Below are 23,337 nucleotides of genomic sequence, written 5' to 3'. Positions count from 1 at the left end.
TTGTCTGTGTCTGACAGGGGTAATTTCTGCTGACCTTCAATGGGTCTTTCTTCTCTTGGCTGTCTATAGCCCAGCTTCTAATCTAGAAACCTACAAAATCGAGTACTAGAATATCTTGAAGACAACAAAATACCACACCCCTTCTTCTCCTCCCCCAGCCAATCAATCAATCAATCAAACCCAGTTGCCCAGAAATTGAGCACATTTTCATGGTTTACATATGACTGAAGGAAAGTCATCAGGCCATGGAGCTAACTTCGAGTCCACCTGAAATCTAATAGCTGGACAGATTGATTTCCTTCTCTGCTTTCTGGGTATGATTGAAAAAGCCACATCATCACTATGTGCTCAGGAATCCCCACAGATGGTGCCTAAGGCAGCCCGGGCCACTATAACAGACTACCAGAGCCTGGGTGGTGGAAACAACAGTTATCGCTCACAGTTCGAGGCTGGAAATCCGAAATCAAGGTGCCAGGTACTCAGCTCCTGGTAAGAGCCTGCTCTTTGGCACGCAGATAGCCGCCTCCAACTGTGTCCTCACTTGGTGGAGCAGGGAGCCATAGGGCACTAATCCCATCATGAGACTCCTCCCTCCTGCCCTCATCTAAACCTAATTACCTCCCGAAGGACAGCCCCCTCCAGAGACATCACTTTAGGGATTAGGGCTTCAACATATGAATTTGGGGGGAATATACACATTCATTGGATAACAGACGGCGATCTGGAACCAGTTCAGGGAAATGAGCCCACAGCTTCACGACGGAGTCTGCAAGCAGGGGAGGCAGGAGGCTAAGTCAGGACGTGAGGTGATGACCCGCCCAAAGGGCACCGACTCAGCACCAGGCACCTCTGGGTTCAGAGCCCAGGTCTGCCCCTTCCTTACTGGACCACCCTGGAGAAGTCACTTGACCTCTCTGTGCCTATTTCATGTGGCTAAATGCAGTCACAGATGTGAGGCACTTTTTAACGCAGCCTAAGAAAACCAGTTCAACAGTCCTTTCTGCTTCTATCCACTGCCTACACGCACATACCCAATCATCTCTAAGTAAGAATGCAATTATTATGATTATTACTACTTACATCATATTACCATTTCTTCTTTTATTTTTATTTTTTTTAAATATTTTATTTATTTATTTATTTGACAGAGAGAAAGAGACAGAGAGAGAGGGAACACAAGCAGGGGGAGCGGGAGAGGGAGAAGCAGGCTTCCCACCAAGCAGGGAGCCCAATGTGGGGCTCGATCCCAGGACCCTGGGATCATGACCGGAGCCAAAGGCAGACGCTTAACGACTGAGCCACCCAGGCACCCCCCATTTCTTCTTTTAAAAATGATTTTATTTATTTATTTGAGAGAAAGAAGGAGCGGGGGGGAGGGCGTTGGGGGTGAGGGGCAGAGGGAGAGTCAGACTCCCTGCTGAGCAGGGAGCCCAAGACGGGGGCTTGATCCCAGGACCGTGGGATCCTGACCTGAGCCGAAGACAGACGCTTAACAACCGAGCCACCCAGGCGCCCCCATATTACTATTTCTAACATTTATAGAATGTTTACCTTTGGCTAGGAATTAGGTTAAGCTCCCCCCCCCCCCCCCCCGCCCATATGCATTCTCTTCCTTCCTTATTGCCACAGCTCCAAATGGGACATAATATCTGCATTTTTCAGAGGCATTGTGAGTTCAGTGACCAGTCCAAGGTAGTAAAACGTATAGTTAGGATATCACATGTAACCCGATATTCCCGACAAGTTACTATGTGATTACTTTAAGTGATATGGAGGATGGTTTTGTGAGCTACTCAGATACAGACGTCTCCACTAACAAACATAGTAGAATTCCTCAGTACGGAGGGAACCTTACCACAACCCCATGGCGGGTACCAACATTCCCATTTTGTGGATGAGGACGTGGAAGGTTTACGGAGGACGTCAGAGAGCTCTGAGTTTGAATCTCTGCACCTGCTCAGTCTGCAGGCAGACTTTCTCTTGTGCATCCTTCACAGGCAACACGACACTGTTCTGATCTGAGAGGGCTGGTGTGAGGTCACTGGAGCTAAAGACTCGGCACCTCTTTCTAGAGTCAGGAATGGGTCGCTCCTGCCTCTCTTCCTAGCGTGGCTGAGCAATGGTCCGTGACAGTTCCCCAGCTTACTTAAGCTCCCTCCAGTATCAAATGCAGAGACTCCAGCCTCTCACAGGGTTCTGGGTCTCAGCCCCTAACTGCCCACCACCACCCGCTGTGGAATCTACTCCCCAGCCCGTTCCTCACCCCCAGCATCTCATTTTATGTTTGGTTTTCCACCTGTGGCTCCATCTCCGTGATCCCGCCATTCTGTACCCCATCCGTGACCTTGGCCACCACCATGCTGACTCTTCTGGATGGGCTGCTTCAGGAATCCTAGGTAAATCCTTTGTCATGCTCATGATGGCTTTAGACTGTGAACTTTGGTGGGGAACTTTGAGCATGAATTTCTGAGCATCTCCTATGTGCCTGGACCAGATGGATCAGATATGCTCCCCCTTTAAGAACTCAGAGAACAGAGACAAATAAACAGAAATGATATCAGAGACAAGGGATGCCCGCTAGTGATGATGGGGAAAGGGGACGGTGGGAATGTTGAGGGAAACCCTAAATCATGCCTGAGGCAGCATAGCTGTACTTCCCAAAGAAGAGAGGTTGTTAAATCTGTTGAGCTGGGGAAATCCATTCAGTAGGACTATTTCTTTGTGTCATATTTGCATACCGTGTGGTGTATCTTCTTCCTCAGGTATGATGACCAGGTTGTCCACAGATGGTAAGTGGGAGGCCTGTATCCTTTCTGGTGTGTCTCTTCTCTTGTCTACAAGGTCATGCGGACTTACGGAGGGAGTCATCTACACTGTTACTTATTCATTTAAAATACGTATTTTATTTATTCATTTATTTAATGCCCTAGTGATTTGGGAAGAGCCATTCGGATAGCATCCAGTCCCATTGTGTTTCTTTGAGTTTTAAGGTGATGGAAATTTTTTATTCCCACATGGCAGAGCTGGAAATCTACCTGATAGTTATTATCCTGTAGATTTTTGAAGGTATAAAAATAGCATGTGTGTGTGGGAGAAGTTGAGGGGACATAAAGTCAACATCAGAATCTCCTCCTTGTCCCATCCCAGGTCTGTCAAGTCTCTGGTGCATTCTTACCAGAAATATTCACGCATGCATATGGTTACCCTCCACTTTTTGAGTTAAAAACATTGTGCCTTTCAGCAGAACTTGCCTCTTTCTTTCAAATATCTGAACACTATTTCACTCACTCTCGTGTAATTTAATGAGTCTCCTGTTCACAGAACTTTTGTTTTCTTCTTATCTTCGTTTCGGATCTGCTTTTGTTCGTGTTTATCCCATGGCAAGCGATGCTGCAACATGCTTGCACTCCTTGGATTTTCTTGCTTTTCTCGTGTTTGCATTGACTTATGTGTGAGATAAACTCCTAACAGGGAAACGGCCGGATCAAAGAGCATGGGCATTGAAAATGTGGACAGAGGGTGCCTGGGCGGCTCAGTTGGTTAAGCGACTGCCTTCGGCTCAGGTCATGATCCTGGAGTCCTGGGATCGAGTCCCACGTCGGGCTCCCTGCTCAGCAGGGGGTCTGCTTCTCCCTCTGACCCTCCCCCCCTCTCATGCTCTCTATCTCATTCTCTCTCTCAAATAAATAAATAAAATCTTAAAAAAAAAAAAAGAAAAGAAAATGTGGACAGAGACTGAACACATTTTCACTCCCGCCAACAGCCAACAAGAATGCTTATTCCCCATGTCAGGCAACACAGGGAATTCTATAACTTCTTCTTTTTTTTTTTTTAATTTATTTATTTGACAGAGAGTTAGAGAGCACAAGTAGGCAGAGAGGCAGGCAGAGGGAAAGGGAGAAGCAGGCTCTCTGCTGAGCAGGGAGCCCGATGCAGGGCTTGATCCCAGGACCCTGGGATCATGACCTGAGCTGAAGGCAGCCGCCCAACCGACTGAGCCACCCAGGCGCCCCAATTCTATAACTTCTTGATTTTCGATGCGGGGATGGCTGAAAAAACTGTGTCCCCATTTTGTACAAATAGGGAGACTGGACACAGGTAGGAGTTCCTGCCACATCCATGCACCAGCCATACTACCACTTACATTTTTCTTTAAACAGACTCAGTTCTTTTTTTTTTTTAATATTTTATTTATTTATTTGATAGAGACACAGTGAGAGAGGGAACACAAGCAGGGGGAGTGGGAGAGGGAGAAGCAGGCTTCCCATTGAGCAGGGAGCCCGATGCGGGGCTCGATCCCAGGACCCTGGGATCATGACCTGAGCCGAAGGCAGACGCTTAACGACTGAGCCACCCAGGCGCCCCCAGAATTCAGTTCTTTTACCTACACAGATAAACTTGAAAAGGAAACAAGACATCATGTGAGAAAGTAGAAAGCCAGTATTGTTCATTATAAACAGACACTGTAAAAATAAATATAATGAAAATAAAATATTAGTATGTTATAACACTATGCTGGTCTCTACTGAGACTCTTCATCTGAAGCCTGTTCTCCCCACTTTGGTAGAAAGAGTGTTGCAGAGGGGGTAAGAGACAAGCCAGCATCATTTTGAGACTTTCTCTCTGCTCACTGGGGAATTGGGAGGGGAACGACTCCCCACCCCCCTTTCCCTGGCCCCCCTGAGATCTCCTCAGCCATCACTGACGGCTCACATCCCACTTCCAAGGGGATGCATATGGCCCCAGACACCCAGGCAGAGTGGGTGTGAGCTGGCCTTCCAGAAGCAGATGTACCTGGAGCTCCAGCCCAGCTCCACTCTTTACCAGCCGAGTGACCAGGGACAAGTCTGTCTTCTTCCCGCAAAGCAGGGCTAGTGCTTATGAGGTTAAGACAAAATATATGAAAATCTCAGTGCTAGGGAGCCGGCTAGAGCTGGCCCAACTCCGCCCACCCTACACTCTGTGGATTCTGGAGTCCAGAGCCCTCTTTACTGGCTCTGCTGCTTGAAGAGAACAGTTCTCATCAGCCTGGGAGCAGAACTCTCCTCTGTTGGTTCCCATGAGAAATCCGCTCGTGTCTGCAAGTGGACGAGTCCCAAGGAGGGTTAGGGAGACAGCAGAGGTCACAACCTAAGTAGACAGAATTCTCCCATCTCAGGGGCTCCGTTCCTCCCCCGCTGCCTGTGGGGTGAATCATTCAGCTCTCCCTAACTCCAACCCTCAGACAATCCACATCACTCATACACGTCAGCCCTCCTTGGAAGGCAGCTGCACATTTTTAAAAAATGTGCTTCTTAGTTCACATGCCAAGCGCCCGCTATAAACCCAAAGATCAAGGTAATAAAGCCATTATTGGGCGTGATGACCTAATACCTAATACCCGCAACCTGAGTCATAGGCTCATGGGGCTGGAGATCATGTGACCCAATATACAGCTGGGGAAACTGAGGTCCAGAAGGAAGCAGAGCATCAGGGGCAAAGTGGCAACTAATAGAAGTTTCATTAAGCCCCTTAAAAAGCCAGTGTGTTTTCAGGGCTCTGCCTGCATTGTTTCTTTCATTCTCCTAACAGAGGTAGATGCCATCATAATCTAAAGTGAGCCTGTTGGCCCGGGACATTTGCAGTGTTAGCATTAAAACTCTCTCTCTCGGGAACCCCTTCGGTGCCGGGCAAGCCAGAATGGCTGGTCACCCTATTAGAATTCCATTTTTATGACGAGGACACTGAGCTGCGGAGAGGTGGGGTACGTTGCTGAAGGTCAAAGCTACTGTGTGTGGAGCTGGGATCTGGACAGGGGTCCAAATCTTGCAATGCTGCGTCCCTGTTGTTAGGATGAAGTCTGAGAGCTTTCAGCTCACCTACACGGCTCTGCGTCATCTAGCTCCAGATACTCCTGTGCCATCGAAATCCTTCCAAAGCCCCAGGCTCCTTCCCACCCAGGACCGTGCCCACGCTGTTCCCTCAGCCTGGGATGCGTTCCTCTCCCCGCTTCCAGACGTCCTCCCACGGTTAACCCTACTCATGTTTCAGGTTTGAGACACGGCGACAGTGCCTCTGAGAGGCCTTCCCTGGCCCCCGGACAAGGTCAGCAACCACACCCCCTTATAGGTTCCCACTGCACCCTGCAGGTTTACCCAAACACATTCACCCAGATCGTGCTCCACAGATGACTCTTGTCACTGCTTCTCTGACTTGACTCTCTGTGCCTGAGGACCTCGCCCGCTTTGCTGTCCATGTGTCCTCACGCCTTGCACATGGTAGATGCTCCGTCCAGATTTGCGAGAGAGAGAGACTGACTGACTGCACGATACAGTCTTCATCTGCCTCATCTCCAGTAGTCCTTCGCCTCTGCTCTCCTCTGACCGGTCAGGGACACCTACTTGCCAGTATCTAGGCTTCCGGTCCTAATGCCCATTTCTCTCTCTACTCTGCACCTCCATCGGGACCCGGCTGCCTGCATTCTCCCCTCCAGACAGGACCGAAGAAGAAAGTGAGTATCGTGTCCTTGAGATCACATTCTTGTAACCCTCTCTGGGCCTTGAAATTCCTTAAAAATATCTGGGAAAGGGTTGGTCCCGACCCTGGCATTTAGACATTGGCGTGGGGGCAGGAGCACGGTCGGTAAAACTGACCCCACTGGAGAATCTCAGCTGTGGTGTGCTGGCAGATGGTTAACAACTGCCTCTTGGGGGACATGGGGTGGGAAAGGGAGCTTCTCTCCTCCTCTTCTGAGGCCAAGATTTGCCCATCTTTTAACTCCATGGCCTAGAATAAGGTCTGGGACACAGCTGGGCTACACAAATGTTCCTTGAAGGAAACAAATGTCCCCTACAACTGCTAATGCATGGTATCTTTGGTATCCTTGTTAACTGGAAGGAGTTGAAGAGAAATAACAGTGGAGCATCTATCTCTGTTGTATTAGTGAATTCTCACAACAGGACCGTGAACCGGATGGAGCCCAAGTTAGAAGACATGGTTCCCGAAATTGGCTGATCGTCAGGAAGTTAAAAAAACAAAACAACCAAAACAAAACGTGATTTTCTGTGTTCCACCCACAATTTTTGCATAAGAATACCACGGGGTGGGCTCTAGAATCTGTTCTTTCAGAAAGGTTTCTCAGGTGATTTGATGCAGACGGTTTGAGAACCACTGCGTTAGAGCTGGAGTTGGCAAACTACAGCCTGGCCCACTTCCTGTTTTTTTTAAATAAAGTTTTATTGACACCTAATCATACACGTTCATTTATGCATCCTCTGTGGCTGGGTTCTTGCTGCCAGAGCAGTTGAGGAGTCACGACTATGACTGCTGACCTGCAAAGCCTAAAATACCTACTATCTGGCCCTTTATAGAAGATGTTTGTTGGGGCACCTGGGTGGCTCAGTTGGGTAAGTGTCCGACTCTTGATCTCAGGGTCATGAGTTCAAGCCCCGTGTCGGGCTCCACAGTGGGCGTGGAGCCTAGTTAAAAAAAAAAAGAGAGAGAGAGAGGGAAGAAGAAGATGTTTGCTGACCTCTGAGCCAGAGAAATGCCTCTCAGGGTCTTTGTTTAAAATTAGGATCCCATCTCAGATCTACCTAAAGAATCAGGACATCTGGGGTGGAGCTTCAGGCTCCTTGTTTGAAACAAGCTTCCCAGGTGGTGATCCTTCAACACACTAAATCTACACATATGGACCCACCAACTTCAACTCAATAAGCAGATTGTTTCGGTGGGGTCCATCATAATTTATGGGGGTGAAGTGGACGAAAAAGAAGTGGTGCTTTTCCCTCAGTCTTCAGTCTCAATCCCACTTCTACTCTCCCCTTGAGATGGAGAGGTAGTGATTCACTGTTACCCACCTGTGTTGGGTCATTGTGTGGCTCTCCTAAACACCCTCATCCCTTCTTTCACTTATAAAGCACGGTAATGATGTCCACGTTATTTTAAGATGGCTACCCTATGACTCTGAGATTGGTAAGTATTTAAGAAAACAAAACATTTTTTAAAAAAGAGTGCACGAGAAAACTGGTGAAATCGGAGTACATTCTATCGTCTGGGTACTGGAATTGCGCCAACATCAATTTACTGGTTTTGACAAAGTACCATGGTTATGTAAGACGCCGCCATTGGGAGAAGCTGAACAGCGGTCACACAGGATCTCTCTGTACTATTTTGGCAATATTTTGTGAGTTTATAATTAGTACGCAAGAAAAAGTTGAAAGTGATTTTAAGGTTATTTAATGAAGGAATAATGGAGTGTCCTTGGGGCGGTGTTAATGTTATCTTACTCTCTTGCCCGCTCTTTTCCATATTGACTTCCTGACTTCTGGTTCTGCTGCGCCCTCCAGTGAAAAGTAAGTTATTTTTCCTTTTTTAGGGGTCACTGGGATGTGTTTGGGTGCTATGAAGTATAGGAAACAAGAAAGAGAAGGGGATCTTCGAATTCTTCTCTTTGATTTAGGGCCCAGGTTGAGAGAGACCCTCTGCTAAGGGAGGTCTCAATCTACTGCCCACTGCCCCCACCTCTGCAGGAGGCTCAGGATAAGCTGTAGGGATCCACCTGCCCCTTGAGGCTGCAGGGAAAATTGAGAGAAGGTGTCTGGGACTCAGGTGGGTCCGAGGCTGCAGGTATGACTGGGTATGTGAGCCCATATGCATATAAGGTCCCTGGATTTTATCAGATTCTCAAAAGCCAAGGACCACTGCCCCAGAATTCAAGGATGTATTGAGTTATGTGTAAGAGGTGCAGCCCACTCTTTCCTGAGCCTCAGGAGAGAAATTAGATAAAAATGGGTCAAGGGGATCCTTTGCTGACAATCTTTCTAATCTCTGGGGGATGAATCCCCAAGGAAAATGGGCACCTGAGGCTTCTGGCCACCTGGATAAATGCCTCTCCAAAGGGGACAAGTATAGTAGAAGCAACCCATCCTGGCCTCAGAGCATCCCATGAAATCTGGGGGATACCCTCCTTTCTCTCCTATGGGAGGGTCTCTTTGGGAACCATCAGGGTGGGGTGAGCTAAGAAGGAGCCATTAACACCTTCCTGGTCCCCTCCTTTCTATTTCTGTCGGTGTCCAATGACCTCTACTGGATGTTCACCTCCTTGCCCCGCATCTCAACAGTATTGAAAAGTAAGATTCTTAGTTCACGTTGCCCTCCCCCCCTGCTTTGTTCCCTTTCTTATCTCTGCTAATGGGTCCATTCCTAGCCATGGATCATCTCTAGAGAAATTTCTTTAAAACCCAGGGACTACTTTCAAAAAGGTGGGGTGTCCTATGGGAACCAACCTCCCTCCTCAGATCAGGGATCTGGGCAATGATATGGTGATGATGGTGATTATAATAACTGAAGCCCATTAAGAATTCCCCAAGTGTTGGGCATAGGAGGCAGGACCTTTAAGGTATCATGCTCTGTACTCCCCCACAACGTTGTCACAAAGTAGGCGTTATTCGTCCCAAGTCTGCAAGGCGAAGGATGGTGGCTGCCTTCCCAGCCTAACCCTGATCCGATGCAAGTGCCTTCAGCCATTCGATTTCCCCTCTGACCCAGACAATGAGGCTTTGGATGGTCTCCCCTGTTCACTGCCAACTGCTAACTGATCACCACGCCCGCCCTGGGCTCTGCTCTCATGGGTTCCTGGTCTCCCACCTTCTGACCTGGTGATTTGTTTCCTCCTTATGGCCTCGTCTCTCATGACCCCTTGGACTCGACACTCTGGACCTCGCCTACCTCCGTGACCTTGCCTCCCGGACCACCCTTTTCCCTGCATGGGCAACATCAGGGATCCTAGGTAAGAATCTCACTCCATGCCTGCTGTGGGGTTTTGGTGGGAAGCTTGTCTGGCAAGGATATTATTCCACACGCAGTATGTGCCGGGACCGTGCAGGGTTGTGGAAACCCCAAAGATGAACTCGACATGTTCGCATGTCTGCATAAACTCGTCGTCTGGTGGGGGAGACCATGGTTATAAGGCAATAGGGATCAGTGTCCCGAGAGAGGTGGCAACTAGAAAAGGTTCCTGGAATCCAGCAGGGTTTCTTGGAGGAGCGGTAGCTTGTGGTGAGCTTGTCGGGCCTGCGGACCTGACGGCACTGTTCGTGCTGCCTTTTGCGATTCAGTTTGTGTGTTGTTTTCCTTAGGTTTGCTGAGCCTCCAGGTGTTGAATGGTGAGTAGTAACTGTGCCGTTTGGCCCTTCTCTTGGTCTTTACTCTTGTGCACAGAAACAGAGTTCTTCGCTTCTTTTCTCAACGTTGGGAGGGCCGTTAGAAGTCACCGAACCTTACGCTCTCTCCATTGTCATTCACATCATAAGTGTTTTAACATTTTTGTCGTTCATCCAACAAATGCTGGTGAATCTTAGCTCCTCTGTGCTAAGCCCAGCGCTAGGCCCCGGGGAAGAGTAGGGAACCAATCAGACAGAAATCGGTGCCTGTGTGAACTTCCATTTGAGTGAGAGGAGAAAGAAAACAAAATAGGGGCGCCTGGGTGGCTCAGTTGGTTAAACGACTGCCTTCGGCTCAGGTCATGATCCTGGAGTCCCAGGATCGAGTCCCGCATCGGGCTCCCTGCTCGGCGGGGAGTCTGCTTCTCCCTCTGACCCTCCTCCCTCTCATGCTCTCTGTCTCTCATTCTCTCTCTCTCAAATAAATAAATAAAATCTTAAAAAAAAAAAAAAAAAAAAAGAAAACAAAATAAGTGAAGAAGTAGATGGAGCATCTGTTTGATGTGGATGAGTCCTATGGACACGGTGGAGAGAGGGAGAGGCAGAGACAGCATGGGAGAGGTTGACAGGTTTTTAGAGGGCGCTGAGGGAAAGTGACATTTCACCAGGGAGCCAGGTTGACTGCCTAGCTGTGCCAAGGGTGCTCCAGGCACAGGGAAGAGAATGGGCCAAGGCCACGAAGCAGGCGAGTGCCTGGGGACCGAGGGGCAGCGAAGAGGCCACGGCATCCCCTCTGCTCCCCATTGGAGGCACCCGGAGGCACTGCCTCCATCCCTTTCAGGCTTCCTTAATGATTTCCTCTCTTCCTCCTTCTCCTCCTTGCTCACCTTTAGAAGAAACAAGTGGTTGCAAGGAAGAAGGTAAGTCGTGGATCCGCACCTTTTCTTGCGTGGAGGGCAGTGAGCTCCTTCAGCCCAGTTTACGACAAAGCCCCAAGAAGAGGAGAAGCCTCCAGGTAACCACAGGCAGAGCATTGGTGCCCATGAAGGTGTCCGTGTGAAGGGCAGCTAGGGCCTTCGAGCTGCTCACTGATGCCAAGGAGACCCAACACACCGAGGTAGGCGGGGGACCCATTCCTGCTCCCCTGGAAATGACACGTCAGTCCCGAGTGTCAGGGCTGCGAGGCTGAAAACCAAGAGAGAGGAAACCAGGTGATAAAAGCGAGCCTCCAGGTGGCCCAGATAGTGGCCAGAAGCACTTAATAAAAGCCTACTGTTATTACGTTCACAAAAATAGATGAAGAATTTCACCAGAGAACTAGAGTTTGCTAAAAAAAATAGTCAAATGGCAATTCCAGAATTGAAAATATGTAACCAAAATGACAAATTCAGTGGTTGGGCTTAACAACAGAGAGCACAGAGAGCAGAGAGATTAAGGAGCTAGAAAACGGGTCAAGAGGAATTACTCAAAGTGAAGCACAGTTCATAAAATAATAGAAAATACAGAAGGAGGCACACAAGACTCAGGGGACCCAGTGAAAAGCTGTGACACATGTGAAATAAGAATTTAAGAAGGAAAAGTGAGAGAAAATGAAACTGAAGTGTTATGTTAGGAGTTAACAACTAAAAATTTTGCATATTGGTAAAAATAATCATCAAGCAACAGATTTTAGAAGTTCTGAGAGGGGCACCTGGCTGGGCTCAGTCAGAAACGCATGCAATTCTTGATTTCAGGGTCATGAGTTCGAGTCCCACGGTGGGGGTAGAGAGTACTCAAAAAGTCTTGGGCACCTTGGTAGCTCAGTCTAAGCGTCTGCCTTCGGCTCAGGTCGTGATCCCAGGGTCCTGGGATCGAGTCCCACATCGGGCTCCCTGCTCGGCGGGAAGCCTGCTTCTCCCTCTCCCACTCCCCCTGCTTGTGTTTCCTCTCTCGCTGTGTCTCTCTCTGTCAAATAAAAAAATAAAATAATAAAAATAATAAAAAAATAAAATAAAATCTTAAAAAAAAAAGTTCTGAGAACCCCAAGGGAAATGAATATAAAGAAAACCACTTCTAGGAACACTGTCAGAAAATAGTTTAAAACCACAAAGAGAACATTTTTAACTCCCCACTCCCATAAGAGCTCTGTAAGAGAGAGACAGAGACAGAAAATTTGAAAGGAAAGTAAGGGGAATTCTGTCATAGGAAGCATATCCCTGAGCTGCCAACAAAAAGGAAGCCAGTGTAACTATTCTGACACCAGACATCACTGGTTCTGAGTCAAGAAGTGTTCCTAGAGATAAAGAGGGGCACTGAAATCGATAAAGAGGGGATGAATCCACCAGGAAAATATGCCAGTTCTCAATCTGTTTTCGCATAAAAGCGGCTGGTTTTTACATAAAAGGAAAACAGGCCAAACGACAAGAAGAAATAGATGCATCCATGGTCATAGTGGGGGATACCTCTCTCAACAGATGATAGGACAGGTAGATAAAACTTCATACGGATGGTCTAAAGAGCAACGAACCAACATGACGCAACTGACATGGAAGGAGCTCTGAACCTGACCCCGATGGAATGCACAGCCTTTTCACTGAACGTGGGATTATTTTTCTTACCAAAATTGGCTGCATGTTGGTTCATGAAACAAGCCTCCGTCAACTTTGGATTGAAGTCATTTATTTTTTATTATTATTTTTTAAAGATTTTATTTATTTGACAGAGAGAGAGAGAGAGCACAAGCAGGGGGAGAGGGAGAGGGAGAAGCAGGCCTACGAAGCAGGGAGCCAGACAGGGGCTGGATCCCAGGACCCCGGGATTATGACCCGAGGGGAAGGCAGACGCTTAACCGACTAAACCCAGGTGCCCCTGAATTTAAGTCATTTAGAGGATGCTCTCTTAGTACAGTGGAGTGAGGCTGTAAATCAACACTCAAAGTATTAGGAAATCTAAAATTATCACTGAATAAATACACTTCTAAATAACCCATGGGCCAAAGGAGAAATCACAAAATGATCAGAATTTTGAATTGAATGACAGTAAGGATATCGCTATCAACACTTGGAGGATACAGCCAAAGCTTTTTATTTTTTATAAAGATTTATTTATTTATTTTAGGGGGTTGCAGAGGGAAGGGGCAGAGGGAGATGGAGAGAATCTCAAGCAGACTCCCAGCTGAGCCTGGAGCCCGACATAGGGCTCGATCCCATGACCCTGAGATCATGACCTGAACCGAAATTGAGTTGGACACTTAACAAACTGAGCCACCAAGGCACCCCATAACTTTTTTGTTTTAAAGGTTTTATTTATTTGAGAGACAGAGAGTGCATGTGCACATGTGCGGAGAGGGAGAGAGGGGGAGAGAGAGGGACAATAGACTCCCTGATGTGCACAGAGCCCAGCGTGTGAGGGGCTGGACATGGGGCTCGATCTCAGATCCTGAGAGCATGACCTGAGTGAGCCAAAGTCAGACGCTAAACCGACTGAGCCACCCAGGTACCTGCCGAAGCTTTGCCTAGAGAGAAATTTATAATCTTAAATGTGTACCTTATGAGAAAAGATGGAAGGAAGGTGAAAACACAGAAAGCCAATGATTTGAGTACCTACCTAAAGGATTTTTAAAAAAAATTTTTTAAAGATTTATTTATTTATTTGAGAGAGCGACAATGAGAGAGAGAGAGAGTACATGAGAGGGGGGAGGGTCAGAGGGAGCAGCAGACTCCCCGCCGAGCAGGGAGCCCGATGCGGGACTCGATCCTGGGACTCCAGGATCATGACCTGAGCTGAAGGCAATCGCTTAACCAACTGAGCCACCCAGGAGCCCTAAAAAAATTTTTTTAAAAGATTTTATTTATTTATTTGAGAGAGAGAATGAGGGACAGAGAGCACGAGAGGGAAGAGGGTCAGAGGGAAAGGCAGACCCCCTGCTGAGCAGGGAGCCCGACGTGGGACTCGATTCCGGGACTCCAGGATCATGACCTGAGCCAAAGGCAGACGCTTAACCAACTGAGCCACCCAGGCGCCCCCTACCTAAAGGATTTTGAAAAAGAGAAACAGATTAAACCCAAGTAAAATGAAGGAAGTGATAAAAAGCCAATGAAAAAAATGTACGATAGAAATCAACAGTGCTAACAGCTGGTCCTTTGGAAAAGACTAATAAAAATGTAGTTCTCGGGGCGCCTGGGTGGCTCAGTCGTTAAATGTCTGCCTTCGGCTCAGGTCATGGTCCCGGGGTCCTGGGATCGAGCCCCGCATCGGGCTCCCTGCTCAGCGGAGAGCCTGCTTCTCCCTCTCCCACTCCCCCTGCTTGTGTTCTCTCTCTCGCTGTCTCTCTTTCTGTCAAATAAATAAATAAAATCTTAAAGAAAAAAAAAATGTAGTTCTCTAGCATTGCTGATAAGAAACAAACAAAAAAATACAGGAGAAACAAATCACCAAAACTAGGGGGGACGTGATCCTGCAGGTATTGAAAGAATAATAAAGAGGATATTTTGAAAAACCATATGCCAATAAAATGGCAAGTGTAGACAAAATGGACAAAATCCTAAGAAAACTCAAATGACCAAAAGTGAAACAAAAGAAGGTGGAATATCTGAATAATGCTTTGTCAAAGAAATTTAATCTGTAATCAAGCAAACTTCCCACAAAAACAGACAAACACACCCCCAGGGTCTGATGGCTTGTGAACACACAATCATAAAACACTTATCGTAGAAATCTGAGGTCTTCCATATGTTATACTTTACTAGCATGTTTAGAATGAAAAGAGCAGGAAAGCACGCTGGGGAGGTGAAAGGCCGTTTGCACACCAGGTTGGGTCCGGAGCAGGGAGGCGATGCGGTCACATCTGGGTGTTAGGCAGATTGTCCTGGCACCCTCGTGGAGGACGGCTTCAAGGGCGATGTGTGGAGCGGGAGGACAGCGGAGGAGGCTGGTGCCTTGGGGTGGGCGGAGGGACGGGGAACCGGCAGCAGGAGGCCCCAGTGTCCATTGGAGGGGCAGGTGGAGACGAGGTGTGGAGTTCAGGACGGGCAGGGATTTCCAGGCGGGAAGGGCATGACTTCAGCGTGCATCATTCCCGCCGGGTTCTCCCAGAGAAGCTCTCCCTGGCCACCACCGCCCCCAAGAAGTCACCAGCCAAGCGGACCAGATGGAACATGCTGAAATGCGCCTACATGATGGTCAGCTTCCTGTTCGTGTCCTACAACAAAGGAGACTGGGTAAGAAGGAGCCTGTCACCGAAGGGCGGTGGGGAGGGGGGCGGGGAGAGTGAGAGGAGGAAGGGAGTGAAGGAAGGGAGAGGAGGGAGAGAGAGAGGGAGCCGCCAAGGAGGTGAAGGGGTAGGAGAGAAGCCCCCTCTGTAGATAGAACCGCCCCTCCCTTCCTCCCTCCCTCCTGCCCTCCCTTACCCCTTCCTTCCTCCCTCCTTCCCTCACTCCCTCCCTGTCTCTCTCCACCCAGCCCCCTCCACCCTGAGCCTCCATCCTCAAGCTTGGATAGGAGCCACTCCCTTCTGTACTAACACAGCCCCAGACGTTCCTATGAAATACTACCCTTCATTCATTCTCTCCGTCTCTGGCTCTGCCTCTCTCTCTCCATGTAAGCTAGGTTCTTAAGGACCAAGTCACCTACCAAACAGTAAGCAGAGGTGTGGATTATGACTTGCAAGAAATGGCCAGTAGTCATTCAGCTCATCGATTTATAGACATTCAAATATTTATGTATATGCAGCAGGTCCCTTGCCGGATGCTGGGGACTACAAGACCCCACAAGGTCCCTGGACCCACAGAGCTCACATGATAGGGGCAGGACAGACGTGAAATGAGCCATGAGCGCCAGAAAAGGAAGCAACTCAGGAGACCTCTCGCAGCATGTAGGACAGTGGGCGGCTTCGCCCGAGAAGGCGGGGAGAGGTCAGAGAAGCAGCCTGCCTTGAGAATTGCGGGGACATCGCTTGTGAGCCAAGGGAACATGCAAGGCAAAGACCCTGAGGCCAAATGCACTGTGTGCCTTTGAGGGACCAAAGGAAGATCTGCAGGAGTTGAGAGGGGCAGAGGGAATCCAGATCCGAAAGGGGCCTCCTAGACCATGGCAGGAAGGAAGCTTTTATTCTGAGTCTGGTGGAGAGCCATCCACAAGACTCTGATTTGAAGTATGAAAGGGTCACTGTGGGTGCGTGTGTGGGCAATGACGTGGCATCAGGGCAAGAGGGGAAGCAGAGAGACTGCGAGGAGGAGGCCCAGGTGGCCCAGGCAGGATGCGTGGTGACGGGAGTGGACATGAGGAGGACCTCGTCGCAGGTCTACAAGGAGAAGTGCCGGTGGATTGGTTGTGAGACGGGGGGAAATGGGACCAATGAGATGAACCTCAGTTGGGTTTGGGTCCTTGGTTAGACCAGTGGTTCTCCAGTGGGGGCAACCTTGCCACCCAGAGGACGCAGCAGCATCTGGAGATACAGTTGGTGGTCATGCCTGGGGACAGGAAGCTACTGGCATTTAGTGGGTGGAGGCCAGGGGATGCTGAACATCCTACATTGCATAGGACAGCCGCCCCCACAAACAGTGATCAGGGTCCAAATGTCAGTAGTGGTGAGGTTGAGAGACCCCACATTAGAGGATGATGCCACTTAGGGAGTTGGGGAGAATGTGGGAGGTGAGGCTGTTGGATCAGCGGGCCCGCAGGAGGTCACGACGAGAGCAAAGGAGGAGAGAGAGGAGGGCAGGAAAGGAGGAAGGAAGGAGTGGGGAGAAAGGGAGGGAAGGACCTTGACCTGCCTCACCCCTACCGTGTCTTTCTCTGTTTCCGGTTCACTTCTTCGTCAACCTCCCCAGTGTTACTGCCATTACTGTAATGCAGAAGTGGACATCGGGTATGTCATGGCCACGAAGGGCACTCTCACCCCGCTGGGGTGGGAGGGCTTGGTCCCAGTTGCCTCGGGTTTGATAAGGGAACCCCAGGTGGGTTAGGGAACGCCAGTGGTAGAATCTGAGTTGTATTTTTTTTTTTAAAGATTTTATTTATTTATTTATTTGAGAGAGAGAGAATGAGAGACAGAGAGCATGAGAGGGAGGAGGGTCAGAGGGAGAAGCAGACTCCCTGCTGAGCAGGGAGCCCGATGCGGGACTCGATCCCAGGACTCCAGGATCATGACCTGAGCTGAAGGCAGTCGCTTAACCGACTGAGCCACCCAGGCACCCTGAATCTGAGTTGTATTTACCAACAGTAACATTTAGCTCATTCTCAGTGTTGGGCAAGCCTCACCACCCTCTAGCTACAAAACATTTTCATCAACCACTAGTCAAGTCTCCACATCTCTGTGGGTGAGCCCGTTCTGGACGTCGCCATGGAAACGGAATCACACACCACGTGGCCTTTGCGCCAGGCTTCGTTCACCGGGCATCGTGTTTTCAAGGTCATCCAGGTGGTGGCAGGGGTCAGCTCTTTGTTTGTTCTAATGGCTGTGGAGCGGTTCGTTGGAGGACTAGACCACATTTTGTTTATCCATCCAACAGCTGAAGGACCTTTGAGTTGTTTTCACCTTTCGGCTATTGTGATTAGTGCGGCTACGAACATCTGTGTACACGTTTTTGTTTGAACACTTGTTTTCAGTCCTTTTGCGTACATAGGATGGAATTCCTGGGTCCTACGGTAATTCTGTCTAACTTCCTGAGGAACTACTCCAGGATGGATCCTTGATTAGTTAAAACGGTCAAATAGTGAATTTTATGTGATGTGGATTTTACCTCAACTTTATTTATTTAAAGATTTTATTTATTTATTTGACAGAGAGAGAGCGGGAGAGGGAACACAAGCAGGGGGAGTGGGAGAGGGAGAAGCAGGCTTCCCGCTGAGCAGGGAGCCCGATGTGGGGCTCCATCCCAGGACCCTGGGACCATGACCAGAGCCGAAGGCAGACGCTTAACGACTAAGCCACCCAGGCGCCCCTTACCTCATCTTTAAAAACTGTAAAAAGTGGGGGAGGCCGGGGTCACCCTCAGGCTGTAGCTTGCGGACCCCTGCACCACACTGTGAGACCCCCTGGGAGGAAGAAGTCCACCTGATCAATGCCGGGGACTCCAGTACACAGAGCCAACCTTACATATTCACTGCCTGCCCCAACCCTGCTGGGCTCCAGCGTGCCAGGCTGGGGGTACAGTGGAGCTGGGGGCCACAGGGGGGCTGGGGGTCAGAGGTACTGGGGGATGGAGGCGTGGGGGGTGGGGTGGCAGAGCGTATGGGGATGTTGGGGCCTGAGGCATGGAAGGGCGCCGGGGGGCCAGGGATGGACAGGCCGGGGGGGACTCAGGGGCTGCCACTGGGGAGGTCCCTGCGGTCACCGAGCGCACCCTCCAGGGGAAGGGTAACTGGGAAGCAAGGGAGTGTCCTGGAAGGCCCAACTGGGAGGGGACATATGGAACTGGAGGGGCGGCCCCCTCCCATTGGGTGGCAAGAACCCCTGGGAGGAGGAGGCACCTGCTAGGAGTGACGGGAAGGAGTCCCTGCTCTGACCTAGGGCTGCGCATTCCTTGTGGTACAAAGCGAGGCACATCTACATTTCTCCGCTCTTTCTTCCCTTCCTTAGGACCGACCCCTGCTGTTCTTTCTAGTGACCCTGCTCCGTCTCAGCTCAGCCGTCGCCAGTCCTTCATCTGCCCTGAAGTCTCGCCTCCCGAGAAGCCTGCCGGCCCCAGATGACCAGTCTGGAGGGTAACGAACTGGGGTCCTCTGAGGATGACCCCTTTCTACCCAGAGGCACTGCGGGAAGGTGTGCCTGAGGGTCCCAACAGGCCCAGGGCGAGTGAGCACCCACAGGGGTCTCCCCACAGCTGCTCTCCCTGGCCTTTCCCAACCTCCCTCACTGTTCCTCTAATTAAACCTACCCTCGTTGAAGCAGCTGAAGGCTCAGTTCTTCCATTCATGAGGGGTCAAGGATACTAAGAATCATAGACACCAATCCTTACAGGTGACAACCTGTAAGGAGCTTCTGCTAGGCTGCCCACTTTATGGGTGAAGAAATTATAGACCAGAGAGATTGATGATTAGTCCAAGGTCACACAAATGACCCAGGTTTGACTTATTACGAAGTCTATTTTTTGTTGTTGTTCAAAGATTTAGGTCTCCCAGCTGAGGAAATAGGGATCTGAAGATGTAGTGACCCCAAGATTAAACTGTGTCCCAGCTCTCCAGCCTGCATGCTTCTTTGCCCATATTACATTTGAGGATGACCATGGTCCTGGTTGAGAGCTTGGGCTCTACGAAGGAGACAGGTTTCTTGAGCGTAAATTCTGGCTCCACCCCCTTACGGGATTGCAACTTCGGGGAAGTTATTGTCTATCAATGCCTCATTTTGTCATCTGTAAAATGGGGGTATTGACAGAGTAGAAGCCCTCCCATCATCATGATCAGGGCCAGTCATTGGCTGGTTCATCAAAAAGTTCATTAAAATAGGCAGTTGAGGGGGCCGCCTGGGTGGCTTAGTCATTAGGCGTCTGCCTTCGGCTCAGGTCATGATCCCAGTGTCCTGGGATGGAGTCCCACATCGGGCTCCCTGCTCTGCGGGGAGCCTGCTTCTCCCTCTCCCACTCCCCCTGCTTGTGTTCCCTCTCTTGCTGTGTCTCTCTCTTTCAAATAAATAAATAAAATCTTTAAAAAAAAATAGGCAGTTGAAGGGTGGCTCAGTCGGTTAGGTGTCTGCCTTCAGCTCAGGGTCCTGGGATCGAGCCCCACATCCCACATCAGGCTCCCTGCTCAGTGGAGAGCCTGCTTCTCCCTCTCCCTCTGCTGCTCCCCCTGCTTATGCTCTCTCTCTCTGTCAAATAAATAAATAAAATCTTTTTAAAAAATAGGCAATTAAAAACACTTTAAGACATACAAATGTACACTCATTTGGTGCAACAGAACCAAGGTTTTGTTTTGTGTTTAGTATGGGTCTATGCACCTACAATTTTCAATTTGTCCCTTTAAGCAGGAGCAAAAATACAAGCACTCTTTTTTATTTTTTTATTTTTTCATTTGAGACAGAGAGATACAGAGAGAGAGAGAGAGAGAGAGAGCATGAGCAGGGGAGAGGCAGAGGAAAAGGAAGAAGCAGGCTCCCCGCCGAGCCAAGAGCCAGACATGGGGCTCGATCCCAGGAACCTAGGATCATGACCTGAGCCAAAGGCAGACGCTTAACCGTCTGAGCCACCCAGGCGCCCCATAAAATACAAGCACTCTTGCAGAGCAATTGGAACGTAGAAATTTTCTAGAGAACAAGAGAAAAAAAAAACAAGAGAAAGAAGTCCATTCTTACAACTGTCTTGCCCATTCGAATTTAACACATTTTTGTTGTTCTGTTTTTGTTTTTGTTTAGAGAGAGAGTGTGAGCAAGCACGAGTTGGGGGAGGAGCAGAGAGAGAGGAAGAGAATCTTAAGCAGGCTCCACACCCAGGGCAGAGCCCAACTTGGGCTGGATCATGACCTGAGCCAACATCAAGAGTTGGACACTTGAACGACTGGGCCACCTAGGTGCCCCATTATGGTTTTTTTCTTTAAAGATTTTATTGTAAGTAATCTGCAGTCACCTGGGGCTCAAACTCACAACCCTGATATCAAGAGTCACTTGCTGCACCAACAGAGCCAGGCAGACACCCCCCTTCAAGCATTTTAGAAAGCAGTATGCTTGCCGTGGGCCTTCTGCAGCCCTGAACATCAGCCGGTGTGTCTGAGAGAGGGGATGGGGTACATCAGTTACACCAGGAGTCACTCAACAGTGGAATCTGCTTAAGAAAGATTCTACTGAACCTACCTCACTGCGTTATTTTCAGGTTTAAGTGAAATAATATTTGTCAAACACAATGCCTGACATTGTTCTCTGTAAATGCTGGTTACGTTGTTACCTAGGGCAGCAGTGTCCAATCAAAATCTCATGTGAGCCACAGTAATTTAAAACTTTCTAGGGGGCACGTTAAAAAGTAAAATGATGTTGGTCACAGGGTTCACACTTCCAATTATAAGATGAATAAGTTCTGGGACTCTAATGTACAGCATGGTGACAACAGTTACCAATACTGTATTATATACTTTAAGGTCGCTAAGAGAGTAGATCTTAAAGGTCCTCACCACACACACACACACACACACACACACACACACACACACACGTAATTATATGAGGTGATGGAGGTGGTAACTAATATGGTAATCATTTTGCAATATATACATTTATGAAATACTCATGTTGTACACCTTAAAACTATACAATGTTATATGTCAATTATATCTCAAAAAAGCTGGAAATATGTAAAAACAAATAGGTGAAATCAATATTAATTAATAATATATGATTTAGGGGCGCCTGGGTGGCTCAGTCGTTAAGCGTCTGCCTTCGGCTCAGGTCATGATCCCGGGGTCCTGGGATCGAGCCCCGCATCGGGCTCCCTGCTCCGCAGGAGGCTTGCTTCTCCCTCTCCCACTCCCCCTGCTTGTGTTCCCTCTCTCGCTGTCTCTCTCTGTCAAATAAATAAATAAAATCTTTAAAAAATATATATATATGGGCGCCTGGGTGGCTCAGTCGGTTAAGCGACTGCCTTCGGCTCAGGTCATGATCCTGGAGTCCCGGGATCGAGTCCCGCATCAGGCTCCCTGCTCAGTGGAGAGTCTGCTTCTCCCTCTGACCCTCCTCCGTCTCATGCTCTCAGTCTCTCATTCTCTCTCTCTCAAATAAATAAAATCTTAAAAAAAAAAAAAAATATATATATACGATTTAACTCAATATATCCAAAATATCATTTTAACATGTAACAGATAAAAACATTATTAATGCTTTGTTTTATATCCTTCTTTTTTGTATTAAGTCTGAAATCTGGTATGCATTTTTCACTTACAGCACATCTCAACTTGAATGCTAATTTTTCACCAGACATCACTGATCTGTGTGATTAGATTTCATAAAATCTAGTTGAAAAAGTAGATTCACATATCCAGATCATTCTAAACACGCTTAGAAGCTGTCCAATAATTGACTCAACTAGCAATGTTAAATGTTTAGCTAAAATTAAATTAAAAAGTCAGTTTCTATTCATAAGCCAAGTGTAGTCACGAGCAAGCATTGAAGGGCATTTTGCAGAACACTTGGCTAGTACCCTTCAAGACTGTCAAGGTCATCGAAAACAAGGAAAGTCTGAGAAAAGGTTGTGGATCAGAGGAAGCTGGGGGAGACCTAGCAACTCAACGCCATGTGGTTCCTAATAGAAAAGGACCCGGGAGGAGAGAGTAGGACTATGTGAATGGGCTGGAGTTCAGTGAACAGCATTGCTCTGATGTGAAAGATTTGTGTTTCCACAAATGTGCTGCGGTCCTGAGAGGTTAACAGCAGGGGAAGCTGGGGGTGGGGGACATGTGGGCACCCTCTAACTGCAACTTGTCTCTAAACGTAAAATTATCGCCAAATAAAAAAGTTTAAAATGAAAATATCCATGGGGTGGCTGGGTGATGGACGTTGGGGGGGGTATGTGCTATGGTGAACGCTGTGAATTGTGTAAAACTGATGAATCACAGATCTGTACCCCTGAAACAAATAATACAGTATATGTTAATAAAAAGAAGAAAAAAAAAGAAAATATCCAATTCTTCAGTTGCACTTTGATGAGCTCTGAGTTTCCTCAAAGTGTTAAATGATGGGGATGGACTTCCAATGCTCGCTTCTGGTCCAAGCGCAGGCCCTACCTCCGCCCTCACCCCGGCTCCTCCCACGGGCCAACACCACGCCTCCCGCCCCGGGCGCATGCGCCCACCGCCTTCTCGCAGGTCTCCGCGCGTGACGTCAGCACGCAAGAGGCCGACCGCGAGCCGGAGATGTTACCATAGTGACCGCGGGCCCGCTCAGCGACGCCCACAGTGAGGGCCGAGCCCCTCACAACCGACCCCGGGTCGGCCCCTGTGGCAGGACCTGGCAAGCGGGGCCGGGGAAAAGAAGCAGGAACGCCTACGTCGGAGACCTTTTTCATTCCCAGGCACCTCCCGTTTCTCTGCCCAGAAGTTTCTGGGCCTCTCTTGGGCCGTGGGTCTGACGGTTACCCTGGAGACAGCGGGACGCCGGAAGCCTGACGAATGAGGCGGGGCCAGGCTGGAAGGAAGATTCCGATTGGCAGAGGTGCCGCACCGCCGGCTTTGAACGACAGATCACGGGCGCACATGCGCATTGAGTTAGTCCCGCGCGCGTTCTCCGTCGGTGATG

At 48.9% G+C, this 23,337-nt stretch overlaps 1 protein-coding gene across 4 annotated transcripts in view; it reads right to left on the bottom strand.

Moving 5' to 3' along the window:
- Positions 1 to 23,337, bottom strand: part of LOC110573734 (zinc finger protein 787) — a 182,790-nt gene that overhangs the window by 102,127 nt on the left and 57,326 nt on the right. Inside the window, exon 3 of one of the 4 annotated variants that reach the window (XM_044911291.1) lies at positions 6,198 to 6,227. The exons of the other annotated variants lie outside the window; for them this stretch is intronic. Within the exon in view, the coding sequence (XP_044767226.1) occupies positions 6,198 to 6,227 (30 nt within the window). The remainder of the gene's footprint in view (positions 1 to 6,197; positions 6,228 to 23,337) is intronic. 4 annotated transcript variants of the gene reach the window in all.

The sequence above is a fragment of the Neomonachus schauinslandi genome, chromosome 16 (assembly GCF_002201575.2).
Source record: "Neomonachus schauinslandi chromosome 16, ASM220157v2, whole genome shotgun sequence".
NCBI lineage: Eukaryota > Metazoa > Chordata > Mammalia > Carnivora > Phocidae > Neomonachus > Neomonachus schauinslandi.
This window is presented reverse-complemented; position numbering and strand designations above follow the sequence as displayed.